At 41.5% G+C, this 15,585-nt stretch overlaps 1 protein-coding gene across 2 annotated transcripts in view; it reads left to right on the top strand.

Moving 5' to 3' along the window:
• The window catches only part of nedd4l (NEDD4 like E3 ubiquitin protein ligase), a 399,262-nt gene that overhangs the window by 182,697 nt on the left and 200,980 nt on the right, over positions 1-15,585 (top strand). For both annotated transcript variants that reach the window (XM_033032994.1, XM_033032976.1), the window contains exons 3-5: positions 1,979-2,060; positions 6,437-6,475; positions 10,620-10,673. In XM_033032994.1, the coding sequence (XP_032888885.1) occupies positions 1,979-2,060; positions 6,437-6,475; positions 10,620-10,673 (175 nt within the window). The remainder of the gene's footprint in view (positions 1-1,978; positions 2,061-6,436; positions 6,476-10,619; positions 10,674-15,585) is intronic.

The following is a 15,585-nucleotide window of genomic DNA, read 5'->3' as shown; positions in this document are numbered from 1 at the left end:
TTTCTAAAGGTACATCCTTTTATTCTGAAGTGGTGCCCTCTGATTTTCACTTGTGACAACATCCTCTCCACATCCACTCCATCCAGGCCTTTCATTATTCGGTAAGTTTCAATGATGTCCCCCCCTAGTTCTAGTACTTTTTGCCTTCTGCCATTCAGCCAACCTTCTATCTCTGCAAGTATCGTCTCTCTAATACCATGACTTCTCACCTTGTTTAGCAGCCTCATGTGCTGCACTTTATCAAAGGCCTTTTGAAATACCAAATTAACAACATACACTGACTCTCCTTTGTCTATCCTCTTTACTGTACTTCCTCAATGAATTCCAACAGATTTGTCAGTCAAGATTTCCCCTTCAGAAAACCATGCTGGCTTCAGCCTATTTTATCCTGTGCTCCCAATGACTCATGCTTAATAATGGACTCTAAGATCTTACCAATCACTGAAGTTTGGCTAACCGGCCTATAGTTTCTGCTCTTTTACCTTGTTCCCTTCTTGAACAGTGTAGTAAAATTAATTGCATATCAGTGACTTCAGTGGCCCAAACATTGAATTTTGAAATTGTTCACCCCTCGCCATTAATTTGTGTTTTTACTGCTGCTACCCTTTTTTTTAATTTCAAGTTCTTCAATTTTGTGAATAAACCAACTTCAACTTTTATGTCTGTGAACACAAAAACTGACTGTTCTTATTGACGTATATTCCACTTGCCATTTTGAGATCTGCGATTCCCAGTGCTTTGGCATCCCCTTGTCTCTCGATATGATATGATACGATAGAACATTATTTATCCCAGGAGGGAAATTGATCAAAGTAGATTGCAGGATTGTGACTGGAAGCCACTCATGCCTGCCTGCTGTTCTCTGCATCATTCATATAAATTGCACCTAAGCCATTTGAAGAGCTGTGTTCATTACATCGACTGTGAGTTTTCAGCCAGGAATTGGGGAAGAGCTGAGTAGCAATGAAAATGTTTTAAATGCCTGCTGTTCGATTTTCTTATTGAGAGGCACAGCAGCCAAACAGAAGTGAAGGTATAAAGGAGCGTCCGTTGCAGCAATATGGCAATCAACTTAGTTAACATTATTAATACATCTGTGGATGACAACAATATTGGTATTATGGTTGACAGTGAGGAAGGGTATCTAAGTTTACAATAGGATCTTAGTTTAGTTTTACTTAGAGATACAGCGTGGAAATAGGTTCTTCAGGCCACTGAGTCCATGCTGACGAATGATCATCCATACACTAGTTCTATCCTACACACTTTATCGTTCTTAATAGTAATTGGAATCAGTTGTTACATCAAATTGTTACATGCATTTCATTGTACACTTTGTCGTTCCTGTTCACGGTACTTCTCCACAGCTATTTCTTGAGCACAAAGGATTTCTAGTATTGTAATCAATATTTCTAAAGACAACAGATGTTATTTTACCAGCCAGTTAATTATATACAATGGGGAATTTTGTTGGGTTTCAGGGACTGCTCAAAGAAGCTGGAGACAGTTTAACTCTTTCTGACTCCTTAATGCTTGGTGCTACCATTGAATGGTTGTTTAAGATGGCTGGCCAAATTTGCTCTGCTCTTGAGAAGAGAAATGCATCATCGCAGTGCACAGTAAAGGGCCTGTCCCACTTAGGCGCCATTTGCGCGGCATTTACGTGACATAATTTACGCATTACGACGTACAACGCACGCGTCGTGATGCATGCATGGTGTGCATTACGTGTGCATGGCGTGCATTACGCGCACATTGTGCGTGCATGGTGTGCGGTGATGTAGGCAGTGATGCGTGGTCGCGCGCGGTGCCCCAGGATTTTTGGATTCACAAAATCTTCGCGGGCCACCTGTGTGACGCGCAAATGACGCCCAAGTGGGACAGGGCCTTAATTCAACTTTCCTGTTAATTAGGCTCTGATTGTCGGACAGAATTGAAGTGAATGTTAATTTTGACATTTTTGTTCTCCTTTGTCTAGTGATCCCTATGTGAAATTATCCCTGTATGTGGCCGATGAGAATCGGGAACTTGCTTTGATTCAGACAAAAACAATTAAAAAGGTAGGTTTCAGAGATTTATTTTGCTTGCCAAAAATGCACGAAATCTGTTGTTCGTTGAGATTTACAAGGGCTCTTTGTAATTTGGTCAAAAGAAATAAAAATAAGTGTTTAAACTTCTTCATTATAACAAGTGGGATAGCACAGTGGCCAATTGGTTCCCAGGTAAACACAAAATGCTGGAGTAACTAAACTGGACAGGCAGCATCTGTGTCTGAAAAATGGTCTCAACCCGAAACATCACTCATTCCTTCTCTCAAGTGAAATAGAATCTGAACATTTTGGACAAGGGCAATTCAACATTATGATGGGCCTGAGAATAATGATGCTAAGAGATGGATGTGACTTCAATATAATACTGTCATCTTGGGACACTCCCAGTGCACTCTGTGTGTATATCAGGAGCAGAAGGTAGCCAGGGAAAGAGTGGTATTCCTTATAGACCAGATAGGTAATCTAAATATTTAGCTAAGCAATGAGGGTGAGATCACAAAGAAAGTCTGTTTAAAGAAGGTTATTTGTAGGTCAATATTAAGGAATAGATACTAGATGTCATGGAAAGCATTAGGTTTGATAAATCTCCAGGGATGGACGAGATCTACTCCAGAATGCTACAAAAAGCAAAGGAGTCGGAAACCTGGGGTCCTGACGGATGTCTTTGCATCCTTTGTAGACACACTTGACTACATTAACATTAACTCTGAATTGAATATATAAGGTCATAAAGTTATAAGTAATAGGAGCAGAATTAGGCCATTCGACCCATCAAGTCTACTCCGCTGTTCAATCATGGGCGATCTATCTCTCCCTCCTAACCTCATTCTCCTGCCTTCTCCCCACAACACCTGACACCGTACAGAGTCAATAGCCATTGACCTGGCCTCCACAGCCTTCTGTGGGAATTTCTGACAGGAACAATACATGAGACAAGAGATGGCAAATGGATCTATGTTTGGCTGTTTTGTGGGATCAACATTCAGTCCTTCGAGGCCTGCGTGCCTTCCTATTTTTCTGTGATAGGGAGTCAGGTAGTCAGAGAGCTACACAGGCCCTTTGGCCCTCCTTGAGCATGCTGACCAAGTTGGCATACTGGGCAAATCCCATTTGCTTGATTTGGCTCATAACCCTCCAAACCCTTCCGATCATGCAGATCTGCCTAATGTATTTTCAAAGTTGTCATTGGATCCGCTTCAGCTGACAGCTTGTTCCAGACACTGACTACCCTCGAGTGAAAAAGGTGACTCCGAGGTATTTCCTAAGTCTCTCCCTTCTCATCTTAAGCCTATTGATGATTATAGAATCACGTACCCAGGGAAAAAGACTGAGCATTCACTTTATCCATGCCTCTCATGATCTTGTATACCTCATAAAGTCACAACCTATCCAACCTCTAATTCAAGCCTGCAAGCCCATGTGACACCCAGGAGAATCTTTTCTGGATTCTTACTTCAGACATGTTTAACAAATTCCACCATCCAAGCCCTTCACACTATGAGAGACCTAGTAAATATTAAGGAATTTGGAATTTCGCACCAATACTACCCTTTTATTTTTTCTATTGTCTGCCAACTCTCGACACATCTGCTCCTCTTATTCCCACTCATTATTGTGTGGCATGTAATACAGTCCCATCAAAATGATTATTCCCTTCCTGTTTTTTAAGTTCACTCAATGAAGTCTCACTAAGTATTTTCTAAGTAAAGGAGTAGTTATCCTTTCCTAATCAAAAGGACATCTCCCCCTTCTATCTTGCCTGGATCTCTATCACAGGGGTTGCATCTATATCCTGGAACATTGAGCTGCCAGTCCTTCCCTTCACTCAGCCATGTTTCTATTATAGCTATAATATTCCCACTTCACCAGCCTCTTGATGGCTACGAAACACCCGTTTCCAATAAAGGCATGAACATTTGATTAATTACCAAGAAACCATGCCGGCGCCTCGACTTACGCAGAAGTGTAAACGGATTCGACATGTCTCCGAATACTCAAACAAAGTTCTACTTTTGTCCTGTAGAAAGTATCCTAACTGGTTGCATCGTGGCCTGCTACGGCAATACCAATGCACAGGAACACAAATACTGCAGAGAGTGGTGTACGCATCCCTGTCCATCTCAGGCACAGCTCTCTCCTCCATTGAAAGCATTTATTTGAGAATTAAGGGACAGAAGTTTAGGGGTAACATGAGGGGGAACTTCTTTACTCAGAGAGTGGTGGCTGTGTGGAATGAGCTTCCAGTGAAGGTGGTGGAGGCAGGTTCGTTTTTATCCTTTAAAAATAAATTGGATAGTTATATGGAAGGGAAAGGAATGGAGGGTTATGGTCTGAGCGCAGGTATATGGGACTAGGGGAGAATACGTGTTCGGCACGGACTAGAAGGGTCGAGATGGCCTGTTTCCGTGCTGTAATTGTTATATGGTTATATGGTTATGGTTATTTGGGATGCTGCCTCAAGAACGTGGCATCCTATTAATGAGAATCCCCACCAGCAATATTTTTTTTCCTTTGCAGTTTGAGTCTTTGGTACACTATTCCTCTAAGGGCTGTAAAAGCAGTCTTTGAATGTTCCAAAGGCAGATGTAAATGAACATCTGATAAGCAAAGGAGTGAAAGGTTACTGCAGATGGTTTGGAATGCAGAACTGAGATTGCACTTACACCAGCTGGAGAAAGTGGTTTTGGCTTGAGGGGCAAGCAGCCCATTCCTGGTGCGCTGACAACAACCTGGCCCTTAACTCCAAGAAGACCAAGGAGCTCATTGTAGACTTCAGGAAGTCCAGGGGCGGCACGCACACCCCCATCCACATTAACGGGACGGAGGTGGAACGTGTTTCTAGCTTCAGCTTCCTGGGTGTTAACATCTCCGATGACCTCTCTTGGACCCACAATACCTCAACTCTGATCAAGAAGGCTCACCAGCGTCTCTTCTTTCTGAGGAGACTGAAGAAGGTCCATCTGTCTCCTCAGATCCTGGTGAACTTCTACCGCTGCACCATCGAGAGCATCCTTACCAACTGTATCACAGTATGGAATGGCAACTGCTCTGTCTCCGACCGGAAGGCATTGCAGAGGGTGGTGAAAATTGCCCAACGCATCACCGGTTCCTCGCTCCCCTCCATTGAGTCTGTCCAAAGCAAGCGTTGTCTGCGGAGGGCGCTCAGCATCGCCAAGGACTGCTCTCACCCCAACCATGGACTGTTTACCCTCCTACCATCCGGGAGGCGCTACAGGTCTCTCCGTTGCCGGACCAGCAGGTCCAGGAACAGCTTCTTCCCGGCGGCTGTCACTCTACTCAACAACGTACCTCGGTGACTGCCAATCACCCCCCCCCCCCCCCCCCCCCCCCCGGACACTCCTCCCACAGGAAAAACACTATGTCTGTATATATGCTAATGTAAATATTTATTCAAATCATTTGCTATGTCGCTCTTCCAGGGAGATGCTAAATGCATTTCGTTGTCTCTGTACTGTACACTGACAATGACAATTAAAGTTGAATCTGAATCTGAATCTGAATCTGAATCTAAAGTTATGGTTGAACGAAATGTAATGCTAAAGTCTCCTCTGTTCTCTTCTCTCCTGCCTTCCACCTTCAGTCCATTCCATTTAGTGCACCTCCTAAAGATTTAAATATTGTGGACAGACACCATATATGCTGGACATTTGGGTCTGAAGAAGGGTCTCGACCCGAAATGTCACCCATACCTTCTATCCCGCCTGTCTCGCTGAGTTACCCCAGCATTTTGTTTTTATCTTCGGTTTAAACCAGCATTTGCAGTTCCTTCCTACACTTTAAATATTGTAGTGTTGTTTCAAAGTGCCACCCTCTTGTTCATTTGAACCCTTGTTGAATGAGAATACAATGTGGAGTGCAGTTTGTACAGCCTGCATGCTATGCTGAAGTCATTAGTTATAATGAGCTGGCTGCATGAATTTGCAGCCTAGGTGCCAGTTATTGGTTAATGGTATGATTATTTTCAGGCATTTGACATCACGTGTGGTGTTGCTTTTAAAAAATATTTATTGAGTAATATATTTCTTGAGTAATATATTTTTTGATTTGATGAAAGCATTTAATTGTAGATGCTTCTACAATAATAAAATTGTACTGTGTTTTGGTCTCTTTTCCTTTATTGCAGCTTGAATTCACTGTCATCCTTTCCACGAAATACTGTCAGCAGTAGATTACTATTAAGCAAGTGTGGTTTGTGTCTGTTCTTGTCAAGTGGGAAGTGAAATATTCACTGGCTAACACAAGTGCAAGCTTTCTCTTTGGTTACTGCAATTAGATACTTTTTTTATCCAGGAGATGGCTAACTTTTGAGGTTATTTGTATTGACATGCAGAAGCAACACTAATATCTTCAATTTTCTTTTGCAGTCACTGAATCCAAAATGGAATGAAGAATTCCTTTTCAGGGTAAGTGATAATAAAGCTCTTCATTATTTTTCTTTTGGCAATAAATGACTGACTCTGTATACGTGTTCATTTTGTGGCTATATAATAGCTCTAGAATGATAAACTCAATGCTTAATGATGCAGACAAAGTTTGTTGAAATGCCACAGTGAAAATTAAAAAATCCAATTAGATCACCAAAATCCCAAACAAAAGTGAAGAAGGGTTTCGGCCCGAAATGTTGCCTATTTCCTTTGCTCCCTAGATGCTGCCTCACACGCTGAGTTTCTCCAGCACTTTTGTCTACCAGATTTTTTTTCAATCTAAGCAACTCAGTTGAATGAAAACCAGTCAATGTTGGAAAATCATCTTTACATCAGTGTCGACACTTGAGAGAACAAAGAAGCTTTTCACTGCATTTCAGTGCAGGTGACAATAAACTAAACTAAATATTGTATATTTTGGTGACAATTTGAATCAATAACATATCATTCAGTTTAGAAGTTCTGCTCCCTCATTGGCAAAAGTCATCATTTTGCTGGTCAATTTAAAACAGCAAAATGTTCAATTTGATTCAGCTTGATTCAACATTGGACAATATTAAGAACAATGCACTGGATATGAACCATAACAATTACATTCTGTCCACCTTTGATTTTCCAGCACCTGCAGTTCCTTCTTGAACAATTCCATTCTTACGTGCTACAGCTTTATAGGCACATTAGATGCAGCACAACATTAAATATACAATAAATAATCAGTAAACTAGCCCAAAACTTGTATGTTGAGCAACCGTGGTAATGTAAAGTCCATAATGGTTTGGTATCCAGTTGGAGTTGTGAAGTGACCCTGGAGTGATTCCAAACTAGAGGACCCATGTTTGGTTCTTTCTTCTAATTCCTGATTTTGTTGTTGTTGTTGATCATCACTGTGGTCAATGCTGCAGCAACTCCTCCACGCTACCTTTCTACATAGGAATGGAATAAAGACCAGTCATGACAGATGACATTACTCTTGAAGCTGTTCATTTGGCTTTATCTTCCAGTGCTAAGTGCTTTGTGGACTAATTCCACTTGATGGCTGAGCATTAATTTTATTATAGGTTGTGAGGACGTAAATGGCCTGGATTGTTTCAATTTAAACAATTAGTTTTGAGTTTTGAAAATGCTTTGAGGGAGTGCAGCGTAGGTTTATAAGGTTCATTCCCGGGATGGCGGGACTGTCATATGCTGAGAGAATGGAGCAGCTGGACTTGTACACTCTGGAGTTTAGAAGGATGAGAGGGGATCTTATTGAAACATATAAGATTATTAAGGGCTTGGACACGCTAGAGGCAGGAAACATGTTCCCGATGTTGAGGGAGTCCAGAACCAGGGGCCACTGTTTTAAGAATAAGGAGTAAGCCATTTAGAACGGAGACGAGGAAACACTTTTTCTCACAGAGAGTTGTGAGTGTGGAATCCTCTGCCTCAGAGGGCGGTGGAGGCCGGTTCTCTGGGTACTTTCAAGAGAGACCTATATAGGGCTCTTAAAGATAATATGGGGAGAAGGCAGGAACGGGGTACTGATTGGGGATTATCAGCCATGATCACATTGAATGGCGGTGCCGGCTCGAAGGGCCGAATGGCCTACTCATGCACCTATTGTCTTTTGTGCAAAGGATACAAAGGATACAAAGGACATTTATTATCACAATTTTGTCTATTGCTTCATGAAAATCGAAACCTAAGCCAAACTGAGTTGAGCATGCATAGCATATCATTAAATTCTAGATACGTCCGAAATGAAAACTAAAAGATGAGGACATATTTTCAATTAATTTTTAAACGGCAAGAGAAGTACTTTGGCACAAATATAAATGTTGAAAGATTAATTGGGGTAACCTGAATTTGTAAAAATTAAACAGGTTAAATTTGATAGGATAAAGAAGCATGGATACAGTTAAGGCAGGGTAATAATGGGAAGTCTACCTAAAATTAAGGAGGTGAGCAAGGAGTAGCAAAAGGTAGAAATCTTTGCTGAAAACAATGACCAAGAGCGAAAAGAGTTAAAAAAACAAGCCACTCTTATAAATAACATCACAGCAATGTTGGTTACTGGGGGTCAGTGAACAAATAATTGAGTGTTCATAAGTATAGGAGCAGAATTAGGCCATTCGGTTCATCAAGACGGCTCCACCATTCCAGCAGGCCTCTATCTTTCCCTCTTATCTTATATTTCCCTCTATCTTCTCCTGCCTTTTCCCCATAACCACTGACACCCGTACTAATCAAGAATCTATCTATCTCTGGTTTAAAAATATCGATTGACTTATATTTCCATATCCTTCCTAATGGAAAGTCCTTTAATTTTGAGGCTATGACCTCCGATCCTCGACTCTCCCACTAGTGGAAACATCTTCTCCACATCCACTCTATCCAGGCCTTTCACTATTCAGTACATTTCAATGAGGTTCCCCCCTCATTCTTCTAAACTCCAGCGGTTGGTGGCCCAGTGCTGTCAAACGTTCATCATATGTTAACCCACTCATTCCTGGGATCATTCTCGTAAATCACCTCTGGACCATCTCCAGCACCAGCACATCCTTCCTCAGATATGGGGCCCCAAAATGTCACTGTACCTTAATTGGTACACGTGACAATAAACTCACCTTGACCTTGAAACCTTGAAATTGTTCACAATACTCCAAATGCAGTCTGATCAGTGCCTTATAAAGCCTCAGCATGACATCCCTGTTATTGTATTCTAGTCTTTAAATAACTGCTGGAATTGTGTTTGCCTTTCTTACCGATTCGACTTGTTAATTAACATTTTGGGGGATCCTGCATCAGCACTCCCAAATACCTTTGCACCTCCGATTTCTGAATTCTCTCCCCATTTAAAAAATAGTCTATGCCTTTACTCCTGCTACCAAAATGCATGACTCCACCCTTTGCTGCGCTGTATTCCATCTGCCCACTCTTCCAACATGTCCAAGTCCTTCTGCAGAGTCCCTGCTTTTTCTACACAACCTGCTACTCCACCTATCTTCATATCATCTGCAAACTTGGCCACAAAGCCTTCAGTCTCCTCATCCAAATGATTCATGTATAACGTGAAGAGTAGCGGCCCCAGCACCGACCCCTGTGTAACTCTGCTAGTCACTGGCAGCTAACCAGTAAAAGCCCCAATTATAGCTATTCTTTGCCTTCTGCCATCCAGCCAACCTGCGGTCCATGCTGGTATTTTCCCTTTGATACCATGGGCTCTCATCTTCTTTAGCAGCCTCACGTTCGACGCCTTGTCAAATGTGAAAATCTTCAGAAAATCTAGATAAACAACATCCACAGACTCTTCTTTGTCTTTCCTGCTATTTACTTCGTCAAAGAATTCCAGCCAGATTCGTCAGGCAAGATCTCCCCTTTACAAAACCATGCTGACCGGCCTATTTTATCATCACTTCGAAAACGTATCCTTTATAATGGATTCTAAAATCTTGCCAACTACTGAAGTCAGGCTATAGTTCTCACTCTTCTGCTTTGCGCCCTTCTTGTACAGCAATATAATGGCACTTGCATTAATAGAAGGAGAAGAGTACACGGAATCTTTTTTGGAACCGTTGACGGTAGCTCCTTAATACTGCCACTAGGTGGAGTGCAAAACAATAAATAATATTGTGGAAGGTACACAAAAATGCTGGAGAAACTCAGCGGGTGCAGCAGCATCTATGGAGCGAAGGAAATAGTCAACGTTTCGGGCCGAAACCCTTCTTCAGACTGATGGGGGGTTGGGGGGGGGGCGGGGAGAAGAAGGGAAAAAGGAGGGGGAGGAGCCCGAGGGCTGATGGATGGGAGGAGACAGCCCGAGGGCTGAGGGAGGAGACGGCAAGGGCTAACTAAATTGGGAGAATTCAATGTTCATTTAAATGAAGACTTGTATTAATTGTTGTCCTTGCTCACCTGTACACTACACCTATGAGATATACTTATATTGATATGAGCAGAGGTCGTATTTCAGACATTGACTGGAAAGCTCAGCTGCTTAAGGGTTCATTTTAGCTGATCCTGCACCGCCATCAAAGTCGGCCGTTCTAAAATATGCGTGTCAATATTTGAGTTCGTGTTGAAAATGGCAAGTGAGAAAAGTGTGATATTGTCCGAGCAGTAATATTAATTACATAAATTACAGGTCAATCCCCAGAATCACAGGCTGCTGTTTGAAGTCTTCGATGAAAACCGCCTGGTGAGTAATGTGAAAATGTTTTGTCCAATTTTGGTTGATTTTGAGAGGGCTAATCAACTTTTCTGGCAATTTTGTTTGCATAAGCAATGCCAAGGCAATGTTTCGTCAGGCTCGTCTTTCTGGCTTCTTTGTTTTATTGGTAAAATATCTTATTGTTTATTTCTTAATTTAATTCATTTGCAAATTACCATGGTTTTAATTTATTCAAGCACTTGCTTAGATCTCTCTTCCAAGGAGGGTATGGAGAAGGGGGAGGAAAGCTTTCAGAAAACTTTAATGTGCAGGAAGGAACTGCAGATGGTGGTTTATACCAACTATAGACACAAAGTGCTGGAGTAACACAGCGGTTCAGGTAGCATCTCTGGAGAAAAGGAATAGATGACATTTTGGGTCGGGACCCTTCTTCAGACAGAAAACTTTAATGACCTGGATTATATGGTGAACAGCTAACTGGTAAAGCTTGTTGTTGATTTTGAAGAAGGGTATCCATTAGGATCCAGTATTCTTCAATATATTGCTTTTAATGATGTAGGTCCGTGTCATCATGGCAGGTTTTCTAACATCCAGCAACATTGATGTCTTCAAGGTGACAGTGGCCAATCATCGTCAAAAAAGTCTTAAACAGAAATCATAGAAGAAAAATAAACACCGTTTTTGCAAGCATTTCTAACTATTTTGCAGCAGGCCAAATTAAGTTTAGAATGAGCACAAAGCTGAATTGCCACAAATAAATACCAATGTTTTCATATGAAATTCTTTGAGGATTAAATATTTGTCTGAAGACAATACAGCCCACAAAGAGCTTGGCTTTTCTCTGCAAGGTGAGTGTGATTCGACAAAACATTTACGGCATAGTTTACCATTTAAAAACTCATCGGCACTTTGTGTAACACATTTTACAGCAATTCCGAATCGGAATGGTACCATTTGGCGCCGCCGTTTCGGCGCCGCTGTTTAACGGGGTTAGGGTTAGGGTTAGTACAGATATTATAAACGGAGGCGCCGAAACAGCGGCGCCGAAATGGCAACGCCGAAAAGTACCCGACCCATTCCGAATAACCTTGAAATTTCATTGGTTCAGTCCCCTGAAAGTGCGGCTGTGACAAAAAAGGAACAATTTCTTGTGCAGATCTCAAAAGCTTCAGCATTTTCTTGAATGGTCAGTTATCCATAAGTTTCCACGCCAAGATTACATATCACAGTTTTCCAGCTGCAAAACTAGGGCTATAGTTTCAAAGTTATGCTATTCTATAACATGAAAGAAAAATGTTGATTTATTTACGAAATGTTTTCTACGCTTCAACCTAAGTGTATTACATAGCTGTGATATTACATTACTAGTCCCGAAGGCAGAATGACTAATACTTTGGTGTGTGAGTTATGACAAGACTCATTCATTGTCTTTCCTGCTTCCATTTCGATGGGTTTGTGGATCAATCGTGGAAATAACAGATGAGTAGAATGGTCACAGCACAGAAGGGGCTCATTTGGTCCTTCACATTCATGATTGCTGTCTACCTTAGCAACTTGCAAGTTCCTCCCTGACCTGGTGAATTGGGCATGAGATCACTCTTGGAGCTGACAGACATAATGGGTTGAAATGGCCTCCTCTTATGTCAGAAATATGGCAGACTGTAAATTCTGTCATGAAAGCCAGATTGTATTCCAGACGTTATCACATGTTGCATATAACATTTTCACTCGTCATTCTCAATTCTGTTGCTCTGTCTTTTATACTAGTGATCTTTAGTCCATGACCAAGGAGGAACCTCTTACTATATATGGCACTTCATCATTGTATGTACTTTTATCAGATCTCCTCTTTATGTCCAAAGAATGTAGTCCTATTCTTTTAGATCCATCCATGTATTTGCTATTGCTCATCTCGGGAACAATTTTCGTGGGTGTCCATTTCTGGACCCCCACGAAACCCCTCATGCCCTTCCTATAATGCAGTGACTTAGAATTGGACACAATATTCCAGGTAAGGCCAGCCCAGTGTTGTATAAAGGCCTGTAATGATGCCCCTGCTTTTATAATTTTTGTCTGATAAAGCGGAGAAATTTACATTCCTTTAACTGCTTTATCAAACATGTCCTACCACTATCGATGATGTATGCACACATATCCCCAGGTCACCCTGTTCTTTTATCTCTTTAGGAACAGTCTTGTTTTTTTAAATATTGCTTCTCATTACCCAAATGCATCACCTGGGGTCAAGGGAAGAGCGTTCACGTTGCGGCCCTGTTTCCACCAATCTTTCCACAAGGAGCACAAGAAGCGACAAGACAGACACCATTGTATGCAGATGCCGAGAAGTGTGTTCAGCTCTGGCTCAACAACATCTAATCTTGTGTGTGGACTCGATAAGAAGAATGCATCACCTCGCCTTTTTCTGCAAATTCAACTTTATCTGTCACGTTTATATCCGTTCCTGAGCCTGTCCATATATCTTGCTGTAATTCATCACTAATCCCCCAGCAGTTGGTAAAATACCAAGTATTCTCCTGTCTGCACATTCAGTATATGATTTTCAGGTCCAAGTCAAGATCATTAATATTGGGGTTTTTAATAGCCCCAAAGCCAATCCCTGAGGAACTCCATTATACATCCTCCTCCTGCTCTTGTGGATGCAAGGAACAGCAGACGCTGATTTACAAAGGCGACACAAAGTACTGGACTAACTCAGATTGGGTCAAAAAGCATCTCAGCAGAACATGGATAGGTTTGAAATGTCGTCCATCTGTGCTTCTCAGAGATACTGCCTGACCCACTGAGTTACTCCAGCACTTTGTGCCCTTATGGTTCGTGTCTTTGACTGGCTACCTGGTCAGCTTCATATCTATGTTGGCAATATTTATTTTGTGCACTGTGCCTCAACTTTGCTGACGATGCTCTAATGTGGCACCTTTTCAGCATCCTTCTGGAAGTCCATTTACACCACACCAGCTGCTTACCCTCATCAACTCTACCTCGTGGTGCATTGGAAAATTCTATTACATTGGTTAAACACAGTTCCCTTAACAGATCATTGCTGAAGGCCTTAGTTCATTTCCCTGCAGAGAATAGGAGAGTCCCGTCTCAGACTGATGTCGCATCAAATCTTTTCACAACTGATCTGTTGTGGCTGAGCTTTATCGCAGAATTTAGCGATGGTTGACTCCCTCCATCCTCGCGCACCATATCTAAAGATTGTGTGAAAAGATTATAGTCGGTGCCCCTGCTGTCAGCCTTCTCTTCCCTCCATTCAAAGAAGGCAAATCATTTTATTTTCACAAGTTATAAGAGTAGAATTTGGCCATTCAACCCATTAAGTCTGCTCCGCCATTCAATCATGAATCTCTGCCTCCTAATCTCACTTTCCTGCCTTTTCCCCATAACCCTTGACACCCGTTCTAATCAAAAATGTGTCTATCTCTGCCTTAGATTAACTACCATCTGATTAAAGAAGATCTTCCTCACCTCCTTTCTTAATTCTGAGGCTATGACCTCTGATCCTAGACTCTCCCACCAGTGGAAACATCCTTTCCACACCCACTCTATGTATGCCTTTCATTATTCTGTAAGTTTCAATGAGGTCCCCCCCCTCAACCTTCTAAACTCCAGCGAGTAGAGGCCCAGTGCCGTCAAACGCTTTTCAGAAAGTGAATTTAAGTGATAATCAGAGAGCAAAATGTTACTAAACATTTGTTCCTCCTCAACCGTGTTCCGAGAATTTCCTGTACATTTACTGTGGGCAGTGTGGTGAACAAAATATTATTAGCGTGCTTCAGGAAGTGGCTTTGTGGAATTTAACAATGGTTCGATATTGATACGGGTTAAAACACACAGGAAATTTGCAAAGGCAATTATTCAACACTTGAAATGAAACTATTTCCAGATTTATTGCTTTTGCTTGCATTTATGATCTGTGAGGGAAAATACACCTGTATTTAACCAGCATGCAATGCTTGACTTGCAGAATGTTGATGTCAGTGGAATGCCAATCACCTAGAATGGCACAGTACAAATTCAATGGAAAATGAGGTGCTATTGATTCTTTATTTATTACACACTGTATTTTCTTTGCATGCATTTAGACTTGAAATATTATGTGGTTTACGCTTGAGATATAGAAATTTATCTTGGGCCCTTTCAAACTATGTTCGTGTTCCTCCCTTCATCTCTTTATTCATTCACAGTGATGTAATCTTATTTCAAGGAAAACCATCATACCAACCGCAATGAGCAGAAAGTTAGTTCAGAAACTGAAAGATAATGTTTTAAAATGCAATATTAACTATACAGTAGCAGCCAAAAGTGAATGGAAGGCAAAATAACTTAATATACGCGAGGAAAGAAAGCTGCCTTCAGTACTTCTGCACGTCTACTGCAGGAGGCAGCACAAAACTGCTCTGATCGAAACTGTGTCTGGAAATCCAAAGTAACTGGAGTAAGCATTCATATATTTATTTTTATTTTGGATTTTTAAAATTTGATCCATTATCAGTTTAGGTTAAATGTCATTTTTACTCGAATAGGTGTACTACTGGGTACTTCCTACTACATGGTTCCATTTTCCGGTTGTTTGTCAGGTTGGAGGCCAGTGACTAGTGGGGTGCCACAGGGATCTGTGTTGGGTCCACTGTTGTTTGTCATGTACATCAATGATCTGGATGATGGTGTGGTAAATTGGATTAGTAAGTATGCAGATGATACTAAGATAGGTGGGGTTGTGGATAATGAAGTAGATTTTCAAAGTCTACAGAGAGATTTATGCCAGTTGGAAGAGTGGGCTGAAAGATGGCAGATGGAGTTTAATGCTGATAAGTGTGAGGTGCTACATCTTGGCAGGACAAATCAAAATAGGACGTACATGGTAAATGGTAGGGAATTGAAGAATGCAGGTGAACAGAGGGATCTGGGAATAACT

The sequence above is a fragment of the Amblyraja radiata genome, chromosome 1 (assembly GCF_010909765.2).
Source record: "Amblyraja radiata isolate CabotCenter1 chromosome 1, sAmbRad1.1.pri, whole genome shotgun sequence".
Taxonomy (NCBI): Eukaryota; Metazoa; Chordata; class Chondrichthyes; order Rajiformes; family Rajidae; genus Amblyraja; species Amblyraja radiata.
This window is presented reverse-complemented; position numbering and strand designations above follow the sequence as displayed.